The 24,918-nt window shown below is 39.5% G+C and overlaps 2 protein-coding genes across 3 annotated transcripts; both read left to right on the forward strand.

Moving 5' to 3' along the window:
- The first annotated feature begins 685 nt into the window (after window positions 1-685).
- On the forward strand, window positions 686-18,078 carry LOC119693730 (polycomb group protein Pc). Of its 2 annotated transcripts, none has more exons than XM_048623618.1 (3): window positions 686-756; window positions 4,511-4,902; window positions 16,167-18,078. In XM_048623618.1, the coding sequence occupies exons 2-3, from the start codon at window positions 4,834-4,836 to the stop codon at window positions 16,911-16,913; spliced, it is 816 nt and encodes a 271-aa protein (XP_048479575.1). In that variant the 5' UTR covers window positions 686-756; window positions 4,511-4,833; the 3' UTR covers window positions 16,914-18,078. The 2 variants fall into 2 exon arrangements, with proteins under 2 accessions (XP_048479575.1, XP_037973963.2); XM_038118035.2 differs by lacking the exon at window positions 686-756 and adding an exon at window positions 3,674-3,833.
- A 4,524-nt stretch (window positions 18,079-22,602) lies between these two features.
- Window positions 22,603-24,187, forward strand: LOC105386544. Its single transcript, XM_011557133.3, has 2 exons — window positions 22,603-23,010; window positions 23,199-24,187. Exons 1-2 carry the CDS (start codon window positions 22,684-22,686, stop codon window positions 23,703-23,705), a joined length of 834 nt encoding a protein of 277 aa, XP_011555435.3. The 5' UTR covers window positions 22,603-22,683; the 3' UTR covers window positions 23,706-24,187.
- The last annotated feature ends 731 nt before the right edge of the window (window positions 24,188-24,918 follow it).

A 24,918-nucleotide genomic window follows, 5' to 3' on the forward strand; every position in this document is an offset into this window, starting at 1 on the left:
AATCAACGTTCTTTAGTACTTGTACAGCATTTTATACTAGGGGCACATTACTCAAGAAACATCCGGGCACATTAGCAAACCATCAGTGTAATGTGCCCCACTTCACCATGAGGCATACGAGTTTGCAATATCAAAACGCGCAAGCAGCATTGAATACTTACAAGAGGTTAGTTTCAGATAAAAGCATGAAAAAAATAAGATCGAAATCACTAGTAACTTAAAATGTATGTGCTATTACTTGCAAAACAAATTGAAGTTGTCTGACATACCTTTAGATAACTTTTTCTCACTAAAATCACAATTGAACCGGCTCAGGTTTGTTTACATGGTGGCCATACTTGTGGCACTGGGTCTTTCGCTGCAAATTACAGCCAAATTTGAATTCCTTATATGAATTCAGCTACTGGGGCACGTTACCAAATGGGGCACGTATGCCTGGTTTACCCTATTCATGGTAATATTTTTCCCACCTTTAGTCGCTTCGCCCTGTCTCATAGCATAGACAATGTCAAGTTTTCGCCTCGCCTGTACCTCGCCGCCGCCTCGACTATCGTGCAGTGAGCCCCTCCTCACCTTTAGAATATTACTAATATTAGTGTAGTCACATACTAGGTAGATCTTATTTAGTAAGTACTCGGATAAATACTTATTTCGCAATGGGTAACGACCGTATGCAGTTCCAGACAGCAAATCTTTGTAGCAGCCGAACCGTGGCCGAGGCGCTGCAGAAGCGAGGCAGCCGCAACAGTAACAGCGGTAAGTACCCTAAATACATTAATACAATTCATATTAAAATTTCTGCACTTTTTAATACTACTTATGCAATTTATCTTAAATTACACCTTTTAAGAAATTTTTAATGCTAATGTTGTTAATTTTAACACTTTTAACCCTGCGATGCAATCCAATGCTGCCGCCTCTGCTTTCTGCGGCTCTGATTCAATAACACCAATATAATACCTATCAGTATTGTCTTCTCTGTTCCGAGAACCGGTCGCGAGGCGTCATCTATCCGTAGCCGACTGGATGTGCTTAGGTACGTTGTTGGTTGACGCCTGATTGACGGCGAGGTGATGGGTGATGCATTACGTTTACGATCTACGCTTAGGTATATGTGCGGTGACCTTTATACAACGAGGTAGAACCGTGGTTCGTGCAGCTCTGTGACCAAGTACCTACACCCTGGGCGTTCCTGTTGACCTAGCTAGGTCATCTAGGAGAAGTGACTGTCTCCTTTGTGAATGGAAATGTTTCGTATAGTTAATAGTTACTGACATTCCGCTGAGCACATCCACGGTCACAATGAACAATGGCGACTGGCATTCAGTTTCATAACACGCGTGATAGTGGCGTGAGGAATCGGCTGGGTGGAAGTGGTGAAGTCAGTGCTCAATACATAGGTGAGGTAATAAGTGAATCTACGCGAATGCATCTGCAAATCTCTACAAGCGACCACACGTCTGTTGAACGGTTAGTCTGAGTTCAATATCGGCAGACGCTACTCGCAAACATGGACATCGAAACCGCAGCCGCCGCAGCTATTTATTTGATTACTACTTGTCTATTTGAGTGAGCATCATAGTCGATAGCTATCAAGAAGAAGTAGAGAAGAAGACGATGGTGGCTCACTGACTGAGGCGTCGTTAGACGTGTGGTCGTGACGTGATGCCGGACGTTCGCGCTTGAACCCTTTGATCTGTGCCATAAAAACCGTCAACAAACGGATCGGTGGCAGATGCGTCTGCGGACGTCAAATACCTACCACAGATGCCCAAATCACGCCCTCTACACGTCCGCGGATGCATTTGCCGACGCATCCGCAGACGTGTAGCAGGTCTGCATGGTGAAGTCTGGAGAGGCCTCGAGGAGGTGCGTCCCTTAAATTCAAGCTCCGGATATTTCAGTCCACCAGATGTATTCCGTCTTCACTCGCAGATTAATCAAGTTATAACTAGTGTTGCCACGAATAGTGATTTGGCCGAATACCGAATACCGAATATTCGGCCGGCGCTCTCAGCCGAATACCGAATATTCGGCCACCGAATATTCGGCAGGTGATCCAGTATAATTCAATAAGTTAAAGTTTTATTTAAAAACTGTTCTTCTTAATCTTACGGCAGATCCGTATAACTGGTTGACCACCAGTTGTACCAACTCGAATCAGTAGCCAAACCTTATATATTTTGTTAAAACATACCTGTGTCTTAGTAGCAGGTATTGTATATTTTATGAAGAAAAGCGCAACTGTCGTAAGCGCGATGTTGTATTCAGGTTTTCGCGATTAATTATTGTTTGATAGTTAAATGTTTCGATTAAATTAATTTTTTTATTCCTTTTTGTAAGATATTTGCTACTTTTTTAAGTATTCGGTATTCGGCCGAATACTACTTACTATTCGGCCGAATACCGAATACTGAAAAAACTGGCCGAATAGGCCGAATACCGAATAGTTGCCGAATATTCGTGGCATCTCTAGTATAACATGTAGTTAGTATAATATCAGTCTTTTACCTCCGATGCTCCCATTTGGGTTACTTACATAAGGAGCCTGCATGCGTTAAAATGGAATTTGGCCAACGGGGCGATTGATCCATAGTATGTAATGTAGGTATAAAATAGAATTGATATAAGTACCTAAGGACCTTTGAGCGGGTATCTGAGCATGCACTAATGGCGTATTTTATCATCTCATTTTATTCAGATGCCTGCTACTTTCCCTTCTCCTGCCCTTTGACTGGCGCCCAAAAACTGGCACAAAGCGAGGCGAGCGCGTCGTCCACACTCTCGCACTTGCGCAGCCTCGTGGAGTCTCTGGAAGCGCCATAAGAAAGTTTACCACGTGGAGCCTCCAAACATACGATTGCAAGTATATAGGGCTCTGTCCAAAACTTTACTTTACCAGCTCTATGCAGTAAACGAGTAAGTACCTAAGTAATTTTTGTAGAGCTATTCTACTTAAAATTGTATTGCTCTTTGGGATTTGCGATGGTCACCGGCTAACCTTCTCTAGTTCAAGGTAGTATCTTTCTCGGAAATTACATGGGTTTGTGCGATTTTACACGCAATCCCTTCTAGTTGATCGGTCATTAGTTGTTTGTTTTCCCTGGCTCTAACAAATTTTCGTAAGTAGGTGTGCTAAATCGCGTCGAATAGTGGTTGAAATTAATCTGGACCGAATTCACATAAAGGTAAGTTCCTTTGCAAATAAATTGTAGCTCTAGTCCTAGCCAAAGCAAGCCTTCTGCAATTGCAATCTTATAATACATCAGCAATTTAAATACAGTCTAAAATACTATTGATGATCTCACACTCCCAGGGAACAAAATGTGTTCAAAACAGGGCCCGGATCCGGCGACCCTACTCTACTCAGCCGCCCGTAATTCAAAATGTCCGTTTTATTTTTCTACATGAGTCGAGTTGCCGCGTAAAAAAATAAACCTCCGAGATCGAAACGAAGAGTCAAACCGGTCCGAGCGAGAGAGCTTGACGCGCGTTCGATCCATCGCGGGCGGGGCACCGCGTCGCAGCTTCTGATTGGCTCTCCGAACCCACGTCGCAAGCCGCCCGCTGTCATCGGCCAATAGCGCGCGCGCACTACTCGCCCCCCGCACCCCGCTAGCCTCGAATGCCGACGTCGGACACGAACAGAAGCACGATTACGACCGACCGAAAATGCCTTAGTTACTACACGCGCGTTCTGTAGCCCGGTCGCTTTGCCGCCGTTTTCAGTGTCAATAATAGTCGTTTCCACCGGTTCTCGTACGATTTGTGGCCAAACTGGATTTGTACGGAGCATTTTTAGAAGAATCGAAGCATTTTAGCTGTTTGTAAAGGTATAAAAATATTTTTTTTGTTATCAATACTAGAATTCATACATAATTAATGTAGAGTTAAGTGGTTAAAGACATAAAGCCGAATATCATGAATATGAGCCGGTTCGGTTGCCGGTTTATCAAACGAAGCGATGTCCTCGTAATCATCGTAGTCGTTCAATCTGGCAACGTCGCGCGTAAATAATAGGGTAGCGCTCGGTCTTTCTCTCGCACAGCTGGCGCTTAGCGGCAACGTCGCGCGCTACCGTGCCACCGCGGCGCGGCGGGGACCGGGGAATCGTATCGGTGCCCGCGTTCAACAAACGCAATATACCTACACACGCACGCACACATGCGCAACTATATTTAGTTAGGTACTTTTATTATTGTTAGGCTCTCTCACTGTACTCAATTTCTTTGCGTGGCGTTCTATATTTTTCAGTGTTTTAAGTATATCATTTTCGTGAACTATAGGAATAGTTTGGAATACTGTCATGTTAAAACTACTTATCTATCCAATTCTGATAGGTATATTATGTACTTCTATTTTGTACATAATTATGTGTTGTGTGTGTACTTTGTATTAATTCCAAGATAAGATAGAAAGTAACAATTCTAATAATGTCACAAAAGAAAACAAGTTTGTAGGGTTTCAACTTTAATCCATTTGAAATTTATTGGAATCCAATGTTTTACAGCTATATCGAGCGGGTGTTTGTAAACTGGTAGCTCGCTCTAGCGGCGAGCGCGGTGAAACAGCCGGCGGGGCGCGCGGGGCGGGAGCTTCCTCCCCCTGCTTCAGTCTCTGCGCAGCACTCGAGGAGGTACGACGTGTGTCGAGCGACGAGCCATCACACCGCTCGCGCGGCAACTACGATCAGTGACAGTGTCGTAAAAAAGTGAATTGAACAGAAAATGCGTATCGGATTGCAGTGCCCACATTATTGGATGCAGTGAACGGATCACACACATTGGATTGCAGTGTTTTTTGGATTGTACTTTTTAATCAGCAAAACTGGGGATGCATAAGATGGAACTTGGAGACAGCGTGTACGCCGCTGAGCGTATAATGAAGAAGAGAATTAGAAAGGTGAGCTTTTAAATATATTTTTTTGCAAAGCCTCTACCGCTTCTGACTTTGACTTGGTGCTAGATCACCTGCATATATATTAATTATTTTGGACCGCTTTGCTCTTAACAACCAATTTCACAAGAAATGCTTGCTTAATTCTTCGCTTGTGTGGTGCGATGTGAGTTCATGTTTCAAAACATGCATGCAGAGGTATATCGCAATAACAATATGCATGACATAGCTTTTTGTAATTTAAATTCTATATACATTATCCCAGCATTGTCATAATCGCCAGCAGCTGTTCCCAAATAATTATCGCAAGGGTTTTTGGTTCCTTTTGATGCATGTTTTTCGTCGTTCTTATTATTACAGGGTCTCCCCTTACACGACTCATAAGTTTAGAAACTTGGGGTTCAGTGAGAAACTGAATGCTTTTATGAATAGTGTTCTTTCTTGAGATTATATTAGGTCTTTGATGCCAAACAAGTTTCTTAACTCACTGAGAAGGCATGTGAGGGGTGGCCTTGTCATTGTGATCAGATTTTTTATACTGCTCGCTTTTTCTTTTTGTTTGATCTTGTTTCTGAAGTTTTTTTTTTCTAGACTAATAACAATGGCTTATTGGGTGCACTTGGTTTGCAGTTTAAATTCACTAACAGTTAGAATTAAACCGGATTGTACGTGTTCGGCAAAAAGGTAAGCAACGGTAAGTCATTCACATGGTGATTGCGTGAAATCATGAAGTTGTGTCTTGAGTACCTAATATTATAATTATTAACTACAATATCTTCATCTCTTGTCAAATTACAACCACGATTTTTTATTTTGAAATTAGAATAATGGTTATTGAAGTTGTTCTAAATGAATAAATTAGAAGTACTTCTACAAAAAAATAAGATTGTAAAGTAGCGTTATTTTCGAATTTCTAACTTGATCCGTATCAAGTTTTCAGCTAAAATACTTCTTAACAATAATGAAGACTGACATATCTTGGCCATTACTGATACCGTAACAAACTACGCGGCCAAAATACAGAAAAATAGAATATAAATTTAGTTGGAACCTTGCTTTTGGGGGACATTAATTTTAGATCGGGCTGCATAAGTGGGCGTATACTGTAGTGACTAGCATTATTAACCTTTACGCCCACTACACCGTTACGCCCATGGGTCCCTGTGAAGGAGTCTTAACATTTTTGTACTCTTTAATAATAAATTCTTCTGATTGTTTATTTAGTTTATTAATGTTAATGAATGTTTTTGATATAACTGCAGGTATTTTTGATATAATTGTACCTGCAGTTAATTGTAACACAATGAGATTTTTCATGCCTCTAATTTAGTGCACATACAATTAAAATATACAATATCAACCTACCTATCTGAATATTTTACCAACAATACTACTGCTATTGCTACTTGGAAAACTTATTTAACATTTCGTTTTTCTTTAATATTTTTTACAATAAACATCCATACAGCTCATACACATTGCGTCGTTTCTAAGAAACTGTTGCCATTCCTAAAGGTACAATTTTTTTTATTTAAAATATTAACTAAATGAAAAAAAAATCGTAATCTTTGGCTGTGCACGTAATTCCCAATTTCCAGCGATCTAAATGTTACCAATAGGTAGGTATTATAAATAAAGGTAAAAGGAAATAAAAGTTACTAAGAATTACCTTCTCTATCACCCAAAAAAGTTTGTCGGATCCGAAACACATCTCGCTGTAAAAGGATGTATGTTTGTTAATCTTTCACGGGAAAACGGCTGGAGCAATAGTGATAAAATTTGGTATGTTTCCTAATAGCAAAGTGCAGTAACTGACTTTTGCATTTATACCATTACTTGCATTAATACCAATACTTATCTCTATTATATTATCTGTGGGCGTATATGTGCCTGCACCTGGCTCTCTGGAGTAGAACCTTTGTGCATATCGCCAAAGTTATAGTCCCTTCATTACATCCATAACAGTATCTCATTTGAAGTTGCTATAGATGCCATTCACGATTCTTCATTCACAAAACTCCACTCGCGCGGTCGAGCATTTAGTTCGTCAAGGTATTTTCCAATCGTTTTTAATATCAAAACTTAGACACATGCTAAACGCTGTCAAATATAACTTACAGATTTCAAAACCCCATTGGACAAGGTTTTCTTTTTTTGATGGTAACACAGTACGGGCCTTACCACAAAATCTGTGACACAACAAATGTTGTCAAATTTTGTTATAAACACTTTTTAAACAATGTTTAAAGTTTATGTGTGGGACGTAATACAGTCTGAGCCTTACCATCAAAACTTAGACACATGCTAAATGCAAAAAGCCGGCAGTTAGCCATCAGCGCCTTATAAAAGTGTCAAATTTGGATTTAAACACCCATTTAACAATGTTTTTTTTTTATATGTAATAACACAGTAAAATTTGATTGTCTTTTCGAAATAATAAGGAAGTAGAGTTAGTATTTTAGGTATCATGTAAAAATCTTAAAGACTTAATAAAAAAGCACAATAAAAAAACTGCTACGTTAAAAAAAGTATCGGTTCAACAACTTCCTCCAAACGCCGCTGTGTCGAATTTAGGAAACTACTTAATGACATAGATAACCATGCTTCAGAATTTAGAACGTATGACGCTAGTTTCTAAAACTATATTCCTCTGTCCCCCAGTTTTACATTTTGTTTGCGAGCATCGTCTTTGAAATGTTAAAACACTTGCCGGACAATTTTAGCCCCTATTAACACTGTCTAAAGTGCTTATTTGAATGACTCAGCCATTCGCTTCGAGCAACTCCTACATCGTTCTGAGGCCCTAGTATCTCGATACAAACGCGCCACTATTCGGCTTCGACCGTTTCCGAGAGGAGTACGCATGCGCCCCACCGTTTGCATCGACCAATCAGCGACGAGTGTGAAACTAGCGCGTGGAAAGAACAACGCCTTGAATTTTACTTCGATAAAACACTTTGTATTTTAGATAATACTACATTATGGGATCAGATAAAATTAAACGTAGTTTATACTTTTTAGTAAGTATCTAGACTTACATTGTGTTTTAGAGTTTTTTGATCAAAACTGCTGGGTTTCTGTTTCTGGCTTTCTGCATTATCACCTAGCTAAAAAGTTCCAAGCACTAACGTTAGATGGCGTGATCCTATGAATTACAGAATAAAAAATGTTATTGACCAAAAATGCGTATAACTACTTATAATAAAAAATGAGAGATCTTGTAAAATTGTGTTATTGACTTTCAGATAGTCCAGTATCAAAAGTTTATTTATGTGCTGAGTGATAATGCCTGATGAAAGCGTTTGGGCTGGGGTCACTAATTTAGTTTTAGCAATTTTTGGAGTGTGGAATTTGACCTGCCACCAAAAACGATTTTCTGTCGGGGAATCTACCGTTTCCTACCTTTACGCTTAGAAATGCCTGAAGCCTGTTCACCACACTCAAGCTCGTGTTTTGCCATTTCCGTTAGCACTGGCCAACGTTTTGTAATTATTGAGCCAGCATAGTTTTTTGATGATATCAACGACTAGATCCACCTACCAAATATCAACTCAATAAACTAAACTGTGATTTCTACTCTCACAGTAAATAAGTTAAATTTATCTCAGGTAAGTAATTTATTTTAAATCAAATAAACTCTTGCCTATGTACTGCTATGTTTAGTTGTTAGGTAGATACAATTTCTCTCACCACCCTCTAAACATAAAAACAACCCCTTATGAAGGCACCCCTATATTTAGAAACCGTACTTAATCGCGTACAGGCACGCATCAAATATTAAAATAGTGAATGGGGACAAAATCATATGAGAGCGTCGTCGATCCAAGCATAGTGCCAGTCGGTGGCATTGTCTGCCGTTGAGCCTCCACACAATCGTATTCCGTTACACAACGCGCGTATCTAGAATTTACACCACGTTGTGAACAACAGATTGAGCGATAAACTGCGGATTCTTCAATACTCAACTTTATGCTTCTCTGGTAAGGTTAGATTACGCTTATCCAATATCGGTCTTTGAAATACGACACTTATCTATCAAATAGTGGTGTCGATATAAGATACTATTCCCACATTAAATTTCTAAGCCGGCTAAAACGGTCGTGCCGGAGTAGGTAGAGACACACCGTTATAAGGAAACGTATAAAAAGTGGAGACAAGTTGGCGCTACGTCATTATAATAATGCGCCTGTTGCCTCGCCGGCGGTCGTTATGCCCCACGCATTATTATGTAAATGGAAACGAAAAGGAAAGGACGTTTTTTATATCTTTTATCTGATGCAGATAGGGATCGTAATTAGTGAACGATATTGCAGGGTCGAGACGCCGCAGGTGAAAAATGTTCCCACGAAGTTATAAAGTAAATAATGGCACCTACAATTAAATTTCTCGACGCTCCTCTTCTTATCCCTGATGTAATAATGACCTCAATAATGTTTGGCCAGATAGTGTAAATACTTGCAGAAATACAATAAATTGTTGGTAATCCAATTAATTAAATACTGCAACAACAGAGAGCAAATAAGAGGGTAACACTCCCTGAAAATGTTAGCTCCGGCGTCTAATGTTAATCCTAAACCGACTCCCCCACGTCAGCGCCAGCCGGCGGCACGGCATTGTTGTTTTTTGTCATATCTGGCATAACACTCATATCACAACCGAGGCGTGGGGTGTGATCCCCCTTAATTGAGTTATTACTGACGTATTTATCTTCGGATTTATTGATAGTCTTATCTGAATGGTCGTCAAAACTCTCGTTAGCAATGTGTGTCCACATCTTGGTTTTCAGATTTACGCTTATTGCATAAAACAGCGTAGAAATGGTGCCTAGCCGAATAATTTCTAACATCCCGTTCCCTAAGTTTCACTTCCTTTTGAGCAAATCTACTAAATGTGCGGGTTTGTTAGCATTCGAGTGTTTACTTGCTGGCTTAGCCTTAGTTCGATTTACGAAGGGTCGTTTCTAAGGGTCTCTTTTGTGTTGTTGAACGAGAACACTTGTTCTGCTTGGTACCCAAATGATTTCATTGATTTGTTCCCTGGCTATAAGAAGTATTTGGTTGGTTAAATCACTTAGACGGCTGAAATTCTCTCCGAGATCAAACTCAGGGCATCATGTCATGACTTCAGAAAAAATTTAATGTAATAAACTAACATTGCACAATGTTTTATGAAAGGTATCTTGTCCTTAGCTATCTAACGAGTAACGAATATTGACATCAAAATCCAATAAACTCATTACTAGATTCATTGTAATCCTGTGAAAGTCGGAAGTACACATTTTTTTTCGATGATGATAAATCCTGACAAATCTATAATCATATCCTGACTGCTACACACAAAAAAAACATAAATAAAATATATAAATAATGACCCCGTATTTTTGTGGTTTATCAACGAGTAAGTAGAAATAAAACGAATCAATATTAAAAAATACCACTAAGTACATCGATTTTGAGGCATGGTTATAATGTAAGATTCATCTATATTTATTATATTAATCTGCTCGCGTAGCTTTGTATTTTAGAGCATTAATTTCCTCGAACTGAACAAAACACAACCGTTCCGCAAGAGAGCTCGACGTGAATTGACGCAGTCTGTGACTGAGCCCCGTCGCCGGTCGCTACGCCCCGGCTGGTAAACCGCCCGGCACGCGGTATACTTGCTCACCTTGTCTAACATATCGTGTTACTCTTCGCACACAGCCGTCAGTCTTGAACGAACCTACTCCTAAAGTCTGCACTCCTGGTACACAGGTTACGAAAGAATACGCGCGCGGGACAGCGCGTAGAAAAAAACAACAGTCTCGTTTTGCTGTCCAACCGGTCCAGTTGGTATTTTAGTTTTGTATCTCAAAAATCCGAATTTGAGTTTTATGTAGAAGTTTTAATTTACTTTTACGTTTATTAAACATATCAACTACCATTTCGGGTAACCTAATGAGGAAGTATTTAACAATGACGTTAATTGTTATTTATCATTATAATATAAGTACAGCATTATAGTAGGTAGTAGGTACCTAATTATGTATTTCTAAGACGATTGAAAGCGTTTGCATAATAACTATTAATTAGCTGGACTCTAATGATAATGCTACTTTCACGTTGACTTCATTGGAGGTCTGGCTGGACGGGTTTAAAATTATGATTTATATTTCTCCCGTAAAGGAGTCTCCCGCAAAAAATATTCGATATAGCTATTTTAAATAACAAATTTATTATATTCAAATTCTAATAAAAGTAGATCGGAATTTTTGGGTGTTCCCCTTTGGACACAGGTATTGGTTATTACCAAATATAATTGATACATTACGCGTACATATTTTGATTATTTTTTTACTTAAATAATAGGTTATTGATTACCTCTTACTATCTATGCTTTCCAGTTACAATTATAATGTAACTCTTTATGTTAAATATACCTAAGTACCCATGTAGTTTAATATTTATGTCGATGACATTATAATAATTCGGAGATGATTGAGAATCAGCGAGTGAATTTCAGATTCGTTCGCTTGTAATTTATTCGCCTACCCTCATTCACCCTTTTGGCGCTTCGGGGGAGACCGCGAGGTTCAATATTAGAAGACGAGATTCACTTAATATCATTCGAATCTACACGCTTAAAGTTCAAAGATTAAGCACGTTTCTAAACGACTTCAACAATCACTAAAAAGGAAGAAAGTATTTTATTTTCGCGTAAATCTCTGAACCCAATTTATTCTAGCGAAATGAAAAATGGTTTAATAGAAGTTCTCATTTCGCTTGAGGGCTAAGGGTGAGGACTTTTTATAATGTTTATCTTCTTACTAGTCCAAAAAAAGATACGAAATATAAGACTTCTAGATTTTTGGTTTTCCTGTATAGGTTACCTACTATATTCTTTGTAGTTGCTAAATTGCTATGTAGAATCTGAATATTCGGGAACAACACATGGGAACTCGGAAAATTTTAGATTGGTTTCTGTGAATCCGTTTTGTCCCATGTCCTAGTCGTTACTCATGTTTTAAAATCCGGTATCGGACTTGGTAAACTTGTTTTATTATTTCATAGAATCCAATCTAAGGACATTCCCCTTTCCATTAGAAGGATTGTGTTAATAGGCAGGCAAGCAAAGCCAAGATCGTCGACTTCGAAGTCGGCTAAGAGACGCGACGAATAGCTACAGTTATGAGGCATTCTACCTCTATTATGAGGTTTATGATTATTAGATTATGAGGTGATTATACGATATACCTCAGTAATAATAATAAGTTAACTCAATACTCAATACTCAATCTTTTTAACTAATTAGTAAATCCGTATGAAAGTGACTTCGGCAATCCAATTAACTACGGAGTGCGTCAGAAAATGCCGATGGTGCCGATACAAAGATATAATGGAATAGTACAAAAAAAGTGCACCGATAGATGGACGCAACTCTTAGCAAAATATCCTGTAGCTTCAATTTCCAACATCAGTTTCCCAACAAAATTGGCGAAGGATTTTCGCCGACATTCATTGCTCAATTGAGGCAATTTGCGTTAAACGCCAGCGGACCGGAGCGCTGATCACTCCCAGTGGGCCTCCACTGGGTGGAAGCCATTAATCTCCCTTCCGGAACACCCTAGCCGAAGGGCTCTAAAGGTTTTAATCCCCAATCTCGGTGTGCTTGAAAAACGCCGCGAGCGAATTTCGATTCTCGATAACTGTTGAAATGTTGTTGAGCGGGGTACGCGATAAAGATCAGTTACTTATTGCGATTTATTTAAAAAATACGTGATTTCAATTGTTGTGGCTTCCTGGAATAGTAGATATCTACTACATAACGGTAGCAAGACTTTTCATCTGGCTCTATTCTTAAGAGGAGAGTATAGCACTTGTTCGTCCATACAAAAAGAGAAAACGTTTTACTACCTCTAAATATTATCCAATCTCCATGATTTTTTTGTATGTTATTGACACAAGGAATAATTAGGTTTATAGCTTTTTCTTTTTACGATATTGTTTATAGATCCAAACTTATAGGCACCTCAAATAACGTAATTTTTGTGTGTTGAATCAAGCCGTTCGTTGAACAATAACAATGTATTTTTTTTTAATGCGCAACCTATAAACCTAGAATATATTATGCTGAAGCGATTGACACCAAAATCTAAGAGATTGCTATTTAGTTAGTGTAAAACGTTTTCTCCCGAAACCAGAATTTCATTAAGAAAAATACCTATTGTCAGTCGCGTGCTGCAGTGCATGCGATAAGAAATCTTTTCCTAAATAACTATTTCGCTAAAATCGCGAAGGTATACTGTCCTCTTAACTTCTTGATAATTCTTCATTGAAACGACAACAGTAGGTAGGTTATGTAAAGTAGTTACTAACTCTAATTTTTCTCAAAAGCTCTTTTTAATGCATAAAATAGAGAATTTGCTAGCTAGCTGCATATTAATACCGAAATATAATCAAATACATTGGATCTGCTTAGATATCTGGGTTGGTCATAAACTGATTTATACCATCGTTTACAATCTGAATATGCGGGTCGTTAAATAACTTAACTCACTCAACTGACGAACAAGAAATTAGATGCATACGAGTACCATTAAACGGTTGTAATCGTGATTTATTAGGCCGTATAACCGTAGGTTTGTTAAAATCATGTTCATCGTATCGTATTGTCATTATCAATTATCACCAATCCATAAGTGTAAAAAAAGATAATATCACACCTTTTAATATTGTTATTATAATGCTGTCAATACTGGGCCCCAATTCACCATCAGAAGAGGAGTGTGGCTTCTAGAAAGCCAATTCTCGACACTACCAGTGCGGAAATATGCACCACGGAGACACGAAGACGTGTTTCACAGCTCGAGTGGATCCGCCACAGGCAAAGCGGACTCAATTTTCTTACTAAAAGCCTCTGACCGATCCTAAAAACACGGTCGAAGGGTTTTTAAATACCGCTATCGGTGCAAAGATCTAACTATGAACTATGCGAAAATTGAGATGGATCGGCCACACTATTGGAAAGGGAGCCGAGAACAATGGCAAGCATCGCATTTGAGTAGAAACCGCCTGGAGGCCACCGCAGATGCGGTCGCCCCGTACACACATGGCGGCACACAGTGGACGGTGAGCTGCGAACGCAAGGCCTGAGCTGGACGGAAGCCAAGCCACTCTCGTGAAGGCCCTCTGTACCACCGGGGACTGTTTGAAACCTTTGCCTTTGACCCTTAACTGGAGTAACCTATGTTTCGTATGCCTTGTTCGGAAACTTAAAAATGAAGTGTGGTAAGAAGATAGGTAGGTTATAAGTATTTTCTCTAGCCTTCTGCGTAAACCACCATAAACACAACATTCACTAACACTTCAACGAGCTTCTGAAAGTTATCCATGGATTAGGTTGAAAACATTTACCTTCCTCGGCACCGAAATTCATTTAGCGGGACTACCGAAGCGACCCATTGATTAATATTAATTACTTCCCCTTAATTATAGCACAGGGTCGGTCAGTTCTAATTGGCGTCTATACCTGGCCAAAGCTGGTCCGCCCATGCCTCGATTACTTCCATACAATTGGCAAACTTAAATAACACACTCAATTATACATTTTGAACCTTAAGTTCTCTTTCATAAAGCACATATTGTCGGCACGCTAAAGTTGGTGGGTTAGTTCGCTGAGCGGGGGTGGGGTGAGACGAGGTGGGGGCGGGGCTCCCCTCTCTTCGCCCCGCCTGCCCCGCGGATCGTCCAATCGTAGAGCTTCGGCCGCACGGCTCAACCTTGCCCACACGTCCTAGCGAAGTGCTTTTTATTTTATAACTCTGTCGGTAAAGAATTGAAATGAAAGCTTCTTGATGATTGATGTCTTGGTTTGATTCATGCTGTTTTGTTATGGGTTTTCCTCTGATATCGTTGGTTGGATACTTATTATAAAAGTTATATTTAAATATAGTTTTTTATTTTATTAGAGGATGGTTGATCAACGGTGCCCAAGTATCTTAAAGTATGAAAATATAGGTTTACTCAGTAAAGTTTTCTTTATTGATGTCACACGTAGCGTCATAAGTAATTTAGATTTTACCAGTAATATAAAAATCATAATTATTAAATAAATATTTTTCAAACGCTTCTCCAAAGTCACTGAACACTTACAACATTCCACCTCACCCTTCTAAAACCAATAAGAGGCGGGGGTTCGAGGGGTGAATCCAATTTCGAAAGAGGCGTATCTACCCCTCCCTCCCTTCCAATTTCACCCTTATACGAGCGGCTTTAGAATTTATATTTGAATGGGTAGTGTCTTGCAATTATGCGGTTAAAGTAAAGGGGCTCTTTAATAAAGTGTGTTTCGATTTGACTTCGAGTTCCGACATTTCGAGTAATTGCTTGACGCAGATGCAGATGGCAGTTTATGGAAGTTCATTCAGTCCTCACTACGAACTGCTTTGAGAACACAATACGCGATCCTAAACTTCTCTGCCTACCTACTTGGTCTGGGGTAGCTCAGACCTTCCTACTACTTTGAGGTTAGGCACCTAAAAGTTACCTGTTCCAAAAAAACCCTCTTTTTGATTATGTCAGTTATAAAATTGTAAAATATTAACTGCCATGTCTAATCGGCACTCAATAAAAAACTTTTGAGACTCACATGACTAGAGACTACACGTCATACAGAGATGTATGCGATACTTATAGGGTTTCCTCTTCAACACATGATATTGGCGGAATTCACATCACACACTACAAATGCAATTAAACTAAATTTCTAGTTAGATGCATAGAATTTTGCTTATGGTGCTGCATGCTGGATGCATTAATTTTGTGCTTATAGAAGCATGTCATGTAAACGCAGCCTTTGAGATATATGCCGGGTAACGGGTTCGATGCCGGGGGAGATAGTTCCCGACAGCTGTCTGCGCCCGCGCACCTGCGCCGAACCGTGTGAGACGGAGTGAGACCGCATACACAACAAACAGTATAGTGTTTCACCATGCTATTGAGAATACTATATTATGTTTATGACCGAACTCATTTAAGTAATTCAGTACGTGCCTGATGTCATTGTTGATAAATAATTGGTACATAAATAAATAAGTGCCTACCTACACTATCTAGGTTACCTAGGTATTATGTTCGGTTAGTAACTGCGGCTGGTATCGCAAATTTCCACCCCTCTCATTTCATACACGCGAGCCGGCACCGGCCAACAGTCAGTTGAGTCGCGTGCGCCGCCGGCCTCGCCCGCGCGTGAACACAAACAACTCAACTAACGGAAACCTTCTCCCGTTCCAGAGCAAGGTGGAGTACTACGTGAAATGGAAAGGCTGGAAGCCCAAGCACAACACCTGGGAACCGGAGGAGAACATCCTGGACCCGCGGCTCATCCAGAGCTTCGAGCGCGGCGAGGAGCTGCGGCGGCAGGGGCGGCGGCGCGAGCGCGAGCTGTCCCCCGAGCGCCGCTCGCCCTCCGCCGAGCCCGCGCCGCCCAAGCGCAAGGCCGAGGTGCTGCGCGAGTCCGGCAAGATCGGCGTCACCATCACCATGAGCCCGCCTGGCAAGCGCCACGACAAGCCGCGCCCCGCGCCACCGCCCGCCGCGCCCGGCGGCGCCCCCGCGCCCGCCTCCCCCGCCGCCGAGGCCGCCGCGCCGCGCTCCGGCCCGCGCCGCGCGCCGCACTCGCCGGAGGAGGCCGACGCGCACACGCCGCCCGAGCGCCGCACCGACACGCAGCCCGCCGCCGCCGCTCCCGCCGAGCCCCGCGGCGCGCGCCCCCCGCCCCCCGCGCCCGCACCCGCCGACGACCCCAAGCGGACCGAGGAGCCGGCCCCCGCCCCCGCCCCCGCGCCCGCGCCCGCGCCCCCCGCGCCGCGCCGCACTGCCGCCTTCTGGCTGGCGCGCTCGCCGGTGGCGGACCAGATCTTCATCACGGACGTGACGGTGAACCTGCAGACCGTCACCATCCGCGAGTGCCGCACGGAGAAGGGCTTCTTCAAGAGCCGCGAGGCGCCGGCGCCGCCGCCCAGCCTGGACGTCACGTAGGCGCCGCCCCCGCCCCCGCCCGCCCTCGCACCCGCGGGAAACACTAGTGAGATGTCTTCGACAGTGTACAGATGTAGTTAGTATTTATTTAGTGTAGTATAAATTATTATTTTGTTGCGAATCGCAACAAGTTGCAAGTGAATGGACCGAGTGACTACATGCTAATGCGAACATTGTTGGTTTGCTTAAGAAGTTAGAGAAATATAATATAATGCTACTGATGATGTGATGTACGTGAAGTATAGACCTACTGGTGGAGAGTCAAAATGTAGGCACTTTATAAATTAATATTTTAATAAGATTTTAATACAATTCCCACATTCCCCATAATCTGTTCATGACTGAGAAGATAATAATACTTATTGCTGTTATTTTAATAATTTAGTTTTTTTAGAACTTCTCTAATACTCAAACTTATTTTTGTATAATGCATAATATTATTTGATATCCCGTAACCCCTATTCCTGGTAATCCTATACCAACAGGACTTTAATAGATTGACGAGTATTAGGTCTTTATCAATCAATTCAATAGTAATTATATAGAAATTTTAAACAAAAAGCAATGCTGATATTGGTACAAATCCGGTAGATTACCTATCATAAACTATACTTAATTAAATTATGCTGATTGATGTATTATTTCTGGATTGGACTGTATTTCTCAATTTTATTTTAATTTGTAATGCCTACCTAATTGTTATTGTTATTTATTTGTCTAAATAATTTTCGAATATTCCGTTATAGCGATGCACTGTAGCTAGTAGTAAAATCCTGCATAATTTTGTTTAATTAACGATAGTAGGTACCTAAAATAATTTGTCATCTTATTTTTAGTAAGTATTTAATCCATGGAAAAATCCTAAGCATTATTAAAGTTGTCATTGGATACAATTGGCTTCAGGTTAAGGTGATACCTGTCAAGAGAAAACAGTTCATCATACATAAGAGGCTAGTTGGTTGATACATAACTGATTATCCGTATAGGGTACGGGTCAGTTATGTTTATATGTATTGTTTATTTTTTTATGATATCAATGAAGCTGAATATTTTATTTTTTATAATTTCACATAAACTTCAGTACCTAACCACTATATAGAAGGTTAAACTGTAAACCACCATAATGTCATTTTGTAAGAAGAAATACATATTTTGTATCTATAAATATTTATTTATTTATTTATTTATTTAATAACTTAAACCTATCATTAGTCATCATAATATGTTAGTTCAGGTACCTACTTACACTGTATTTAGTAAAAACTACTATGTACTTAGCATCTTATAACTTATCTAATATTTTAAAGCAATATTTATGATTAATTACTGTCGATTTTGACGTTATGTAATATTGTTCTGATTTAAGCACCTACCTTTTAAGCTTAAATCGTTATTGTGTTCCTTAACTATTAGTTGTTATTGGTTCCTGTCACTGAGGTATAGTCTCGTATTAATTTATTAATTAATACATCGTAAGTTTTTTATTAAAATGCATTTGTATGTGAAATTTATGTAAATACTGTAAATAATATATACCTACTAGAGCACTTGTTTTATAATGTGATAGTTCTCCCACATTGTATTATGTAAATAAATGAGAATCAATTAGAACTTGTGTATTACTCATCTTGAATAACGTAGGAACTCGAATCCTTAAAAGGGTAGCCAAAGGTGCCTCGCAAGAGAGTCACCACTTTTCGCTGTAGGTGAAGGTATAAAAGATATAATACTCTTTATTGCACACAAACAGAAACAGTATTACAAACATGAAATAGCACAATCGGCGGCCTTATTACTAAAAGTAATATCTTCCAGACAACCATATTGATAGGAAATAGAAAGAATTAAAATGTATAATTGTTATTTTTATTTACAGACCTACTAGTTATCAACTCACGTGATAACTACGATCTGAATTTTAAATTATAGAATTGCGGGTTTCTTTTCAGTTTAGCAAGAATATGGATCGGTAGTGCATTATCATAATATGATGCACATGGATGGGTAGGTACTCTGCATTATCATAACAATATTATTAAGTATATCATATAAAAAAAATTACAGGTAACACATTAATATGATACGGCACTACCCATCCCATTTGCCATTAATAAGTACTTACCTGTTACCTGAAAAACTAAAATTGTTGAATAAAAAAAACATTGACTGTTCTGTTTTTGTTAGGCAAATGGAAACGTATGTGGGACGCCGCCGTCCAGGCAACTGGACTGATGACCCTCAGACCGGTAAGGGGCCGTCCATTAATCACGTGTATATCAATCAATAACCTAACCTAACCGATAGTGATGTGATGGTTAGATGAAGAATCTTGAGGACTTGTTGTATGCTCCGTGGTAGAGGTCGGCAGGAGGGCAACTGTTGGCTGACGATGATTTAAGTAAGTACCTACTTACCCACAGATACTTATCGGCAGGCGCGGATCCACCCATATGGGCAAGGTGGGCATGCCCATCACCTAAATGACTTGCCATATCAAACCAAAGGATTTTATAATTTAGTTATTTTATGAAATGGCTTTTTATAGTTATGATGAGATGATTTCCTGGAAAGCCATAAAATTTTCTGTCATGTCTTCAAGAGACTGCGTTACGGCTTACGGCCAAAGTAACTATTTACGTATGGGCACAACGAGATTACGAGACTAGTTTGATCTTGATTAGTCAATAGGTAGTTTCGTTATTTAAAAGACAGCCTTTTTTTGGAAAAACGGCGAGTATTTCAGTTTTTTTAATAGGTATTTCCCCAATTGTGACCCCTGGAGTGAGTTTGTGGAAATAATAATAACAAAATTACTTACGAGTTGTGTAAATTTGTTGGGTTATTAACAATTTATAGGTAGTTAGGATCCTTCAAATAATTATAATTCAAAATTTTGCGGCATTTTTTAATTAACGCGAGTGAGTTATGGCTGAAATACCTAAATAAAAAAAATACTTTTTTGTATCTAAAATTTTAGCCATAGTAGGAAATAAGCCATAGTTGAAATTTTGCACGTTTTACGTATACTATGTGAAGGATCCCAAACAATATATATATATTTAAAAAACCGGCCAAGAGCGTGTCGGTCACGCACAAAACTGAAAGAGACCCCTCTTTCATTCTTAGACTGCTTGACACAAAAAAAATATCTATACATTACCATATGTCATAATTAAGTTGGTCGAGTTGTATAAAAATAACTACATATGTATGATACAGAGTCCGCTATAGTTTTCGTCGAAAGTACTTACTAGGAGGTAAGTATACAGGATATTTTTTTTCAGAATTATTGTAATAGTAGGTATTTCAAAAGTTAAGAGGGGACGCTCTAATTTGCACATTGTATATATGACTCATATCTCGAGACTGGGGGGTCCAAACGTATATTTATAAATGTTTGCCTTCTGTAGGTATTTGGGTCAAAATTTAGGAAATCTGAAGGTTTTAACAATAAATGCCTTTCTTTTAAATGGCTGTAGGTATCTTCAAACTATTTTGCCTATAAAGTCAGCCACATTTAAATTCGATTTTGTCTAATAGTTGTTTACGTTGTATTGTAATATTGGCCTTAAAACAGAGTTTTGTCTGCAAAAAAAATCAAAAACTGTATACCTATGCATATGTTTTACAGTTTTGATTTATTTGAGAAAATTGGGTTCCCCTCATCTCGCCTAATCTTTATTATCCTAAACTCGTTTCGCATAACTCGTAAGGTCTAAACTTTTTTGGTAGAATCATCACTTCGCCAAGACTTATGTGGCATAAGACTCGTTTCGACTAAAACTCTTATGGCACGAACTTGAAACACCTAAGTCTCGTTTGCTCAAATTGTTCGTATTGGTATAATCTTGTTTCTCCTAATATTATCTTAATAAATACTATATTAAGTATGTTTTAAATGTACAAATTGTGGTATTTTTCTCCTTCATCCGGAAAATCAAGATATGGAATGATCAAAATATCGAAAGTGAATGACCATTATAATGATTACAAATGCCATTAAACCCCATGGGATCGAAACCTAAAGATAGGTGCGACGACGAGCAAAGCGAGGAGGAGCGTGTTAGGTGCACATGTTCATCAAAAGCAAAGTTACCACATAGCGGAAAATTAAATAATGCAAGGCACCAGTTTTTCGCTATGTAGGGAGACGCTTCGTCAAAGTTAAAGTCAAATGAATATAAGTAGTTTGTATAAGCTATGCCTATAGTATTGTAGGCTATTTGAGATTTGGCCATACCATTATTAGGCTAAACAAGATTATGCGAAATAACTTTTTACTAAACGAGATTTATGCCATACGATTTTCGGCGAAACGAGACATTGACCAAACGTTACTATGCAATACGAGATTAGGCAAATAAATCGTGGCCAAAAAAGGTAGAACCATTTTGGACTTGCCCATCACCTATTTTGAGGTCTGGATCCGCGCCTGCTTATCGGTTAGTTACTACTATCGGTTAGGCAGCGTTCCCACTACGCCGGACCGGCAGATCTGCCGAAAACCGGACACCGGACAGAGTGTTCACATTACATCGGATCCCGGAAGAAATTCAGACAGTCCTCAGTTGAATTTGGACCAATGGACGACGAAATTGTTGTGTTGTGGTGGTATCTTAATAGAAGGCAAAATAAAAGTAAACATTGGGTACACCCTATTTTACGGGAAAGATTTTCCATTCTTTTCATTTTACATCCAGGGGCGAGGGGAGCACGAGCGGGGCGAGCGGGGGACAGATACCGGCACAAACTCGTTCACATTACTCCGGGCCCGGTCGTTCTACCGGCAATTCGTAGTGACAAAACGTTCGGTAGAAATGCCGGGCTCGGCAAAAATGCCGGAGCCGGGATAATGTGAATAGCTTCATATAAATTGTACAGCCACTAGCTCTTCCGGCAGATTTACCGGCGCGGCAGATCTGCCGGTCCGGCGTAGTGGGAACGCTGCCTTAGTTACTACTGTTGACCCAGTAAGTACTTATTTTTTAAATAAATCTAGGTAATGCACTTTATTTACCTATAAGTAGGTTAGGGACTTACATAATAAATATAAAGGCCACATCGACTAACATTTTTTCGGACAGTTTTAAAAAAATAATCTAGCAACCTACTGTCAGTTTAGTTCGAATCTCTAGATTTGTCTTCGCGCAAATCGATCGGCGCATCGTCCAACAGGAAGCCTTTCCGCGACGCAGTCTAGTGAGTAGTTTGTCAACTGATCGATTGGCGCCAGTGTTGTAGACATGGGCTATTTTAGCTGTTTGAGGGAAAATTTAGCAGTGACCTAGGTCTACTCTATAGCAAGGTTATTTAGAACGACCTTTCTACCTCTCAGCCTCGCTTCATACATGTGTCGCGTTTGTGGGGCGAACCGCCGCCTTAACCCCAAATATTAACTCCTCCAAGTTATAACCCAGGGGAAAATACAAGGCAGGAGGAAGAAACGCGTTGCAAATCAGTGCATTGAAACCGGCGTGCAGTAAACTGGCGTTGCGCTTCATGTTCATGAATTTTTTGAAGAACTCATTATGCAGACCTCTTTTCCCAAAAATTGATCTTGAGTCTTTCTTTTTTGTTTCAAGTGCTGCAAATGTACCTACCGATAAGATCGTAGGGAAATTTGAAAACACATCTGGCAGCCCTATAAACTGCGCAAAGCTGTCATTGTCATTTCACTGTCAGCTGTCATTCTTGTTGATTGTTGACAATAAATAGCAGCGCGGAGTCCGGTCCGGGAAACTAAAACAAACAAATAAAAACAAATCTTTCAATGGAGTGGTCGAAGGAAAAAACACTGAAACTGATTGCTTTTTTACAAGTGAACCCATCACTGTGGAACCCCTCTCTCTGCGACACTCGCAGGTTTAAGCATAAGCGAAAAGATGAGCTTCGGGCTATAGCCGAAATTTTGGAGATTTCCGTGGCCGATGCTACGAAGAAGATTCAACATCTTCGCACTCAGTATAACAGAGAGTCGGCTAAGGAAGCCCGCGCCAACGCCGAGGACCCCAACGACAGATATGTCAGCAATTGGTACGCCTTCGAATATCTGCACTTCATGAAAGACTCTAACAAACCATACAGAGTTATTCAATCGGTAAGTAGAGTACTAACCAGATTCGTATCATAGATTTTTTAAAACATGTATTTGAGTATCTATTTAACACTTTACTTACCTAGTTTTATTATACTTAGGTACCTAATACTTTTTTTTACAAACTTCCTACTTACTAGCTTTACTTTAGTTACAACATATTACTTTAATTTAAGACATTCATTTTCCAGGATCAGCAGGCAGAGCTATCAAGAGCTGCAATACAGGAGGTAGATATTTCAATGGTGGATTGCAAACTAAGCAATCTCTCACACCCAGCAAAAGGGTCTGGAATAGACCCATTACAACCAGTGAAGCCAGAGATTGCTAGTCCAACGTCACCCAGGAAAAATCGGGATGAATTTTCTGTTTTTGGCGAATACATAGCCAATGAGCTTCGTTCATTGAAAGGAGAGAAGAATTTACTAGTTGCCAAAAAGAAGATACAAGACGCTATATTTGAGGTGAAGATGGGGATGATTGCTGAGCTGCCAGAACAACTCTGCAGAGTCTACACCCATGTCCCTGCAAATAACAATAGTTCCCTACATAATAAAGTGTACAGTGCGTCAGCATTGACCAATAGCACGCATGTGGAGTCGCTGGCTTCGTCCCACACTCCACCAACCTCTCAGATAAATGAGATAGTCATCAACAGCAACTGCCATTACTCTAACTTTAAAGTGGACGCACAATAGCAATGACATCCACTTCAGAACAATGAAGTGGATAAAAATGATGGATACAGTGTTAGAAGTTAATTTATTTTCAATACAATGGCTGGCCAATTATAGCTAAATTAAGCTGTAATCATTTCATAAAAGTTTTCTTTTAAAATACTTACATATTAATATTTTATTTTCATACTGCAGCGGTGTGCAAAGGGCCTGCCTATCTTTTCCATTTGATTACTTTTAAGCAAAGTGTAACTCTATATTATAGCTCCTAATACCTATGTATTATTTAAACTTAAATGTACGAAGTAGACATAGCCACCAATTTGTTACCAAACATTATTATTATATGTATAGGTAAAGTCATGTTTATTTTTAGTTTGTTATTATTTTAAAGGTTCTAAGAATCTACTTGTAATATTGTACCTACCTACATAGAATACTGCTGTACTTGTACCTATTATACCTGACTAGTTTAACTACATTATTAAACTGATCTCAGCTTATTGTTATAGTTTCACTCGTTCTACTTCAGAAACTTCATAAGTAATCAGAATATTTCCGAAATGAGTGTAAAAAGTTCATAATCATCATGGGACAAGTCATTCCAAACTTTATAGCATCGATTCTCTGCTCTATGGGGGTGTATCTGCACCTAGCTCTCTCGAATGGAACCTTTGTAGCATCAATAATTTTTAAGTCCAGAGGAAGTTAACAGAAAATCGAAATGAGTACACTCAAAAAGTTTTTGGAAATAGGTACCTTTTTTAAGGCTTAGCGAAACCCGTTGCCTCCATAGCAACCTCCGTAGCATAAATACAATCGCATATCCTAATATTATATAAACCTTTAACGTACGTACTACCTAAGAGGAGACGCGGACGGTTGTTGTTGTGTTTAAAAAGTATGTAAGTATCTACAACAATGTTGCAGAGCAAAGTTGTTGTATTTTTGTTTCTATTTCCATAGGCATAGGTACATAGCATGGGAGGTTCTACCTTTTTTGGCATAAGATTTATTTGCCTAATCTCGTATTGCATAGTAACGTTTAGTCAAAGTCTCGTTACGCCGAAAATCGTATGGCGTAAATCTCGTTTAGTAAAAAGTTATTTCGCATAACATTGTTTAGCCTAATAATGGTATGGCCAAATCTTGAATAGCCTAATAATGCTATATGGCATAGGTTTATTAGGTTTATACAAAGTAATAATATTCGTTTGGCTTTAACTTTGACGGA

This window comes from Plutella xylostella, chromosome 10 (assembly GCF_932276165.1).
Source record: "Plutella xylostella chromosome 10, ilPluXylo3.1, whole genome shotgun sequence".
NCBI classification, from domain to species: Eukaryota; Metazoa; Arthropoda; class Insecta; order Lepidoptera; family Plutellidae; genus Plutella; species Plutella xylostella.

Coding starts and splice junctions, on each gene's coding strand:
- LOC105386544 (XM_011557133.3), top strand. CDS start 22,684: ATGGAGTGGTCGAAGGAAAAAACACTGAAACTGATTGCTTTTTTACAA. Junction 23,011..23,198: donor CATACAGAGTTATTCAATCG/GTAAGTAGAGTA, acceptor TTCATTTTCCAG/GATCAGCAGGCAGAGCTATC.
- LOC119693730 (XM_048623618.1), top strand. CDS start 4,834: ATGCATAAGATGGAACTTGGAGACAGCGTGTACGCCGCTGAGCGTATA. Junction 4,903..16,166: donor TGAAGAAGAGAATTAGAAAG/GTGAGCTTTTAA, acceptor CTCCCGTTCCAG/AGCAAGGTGGAGTACTACGT.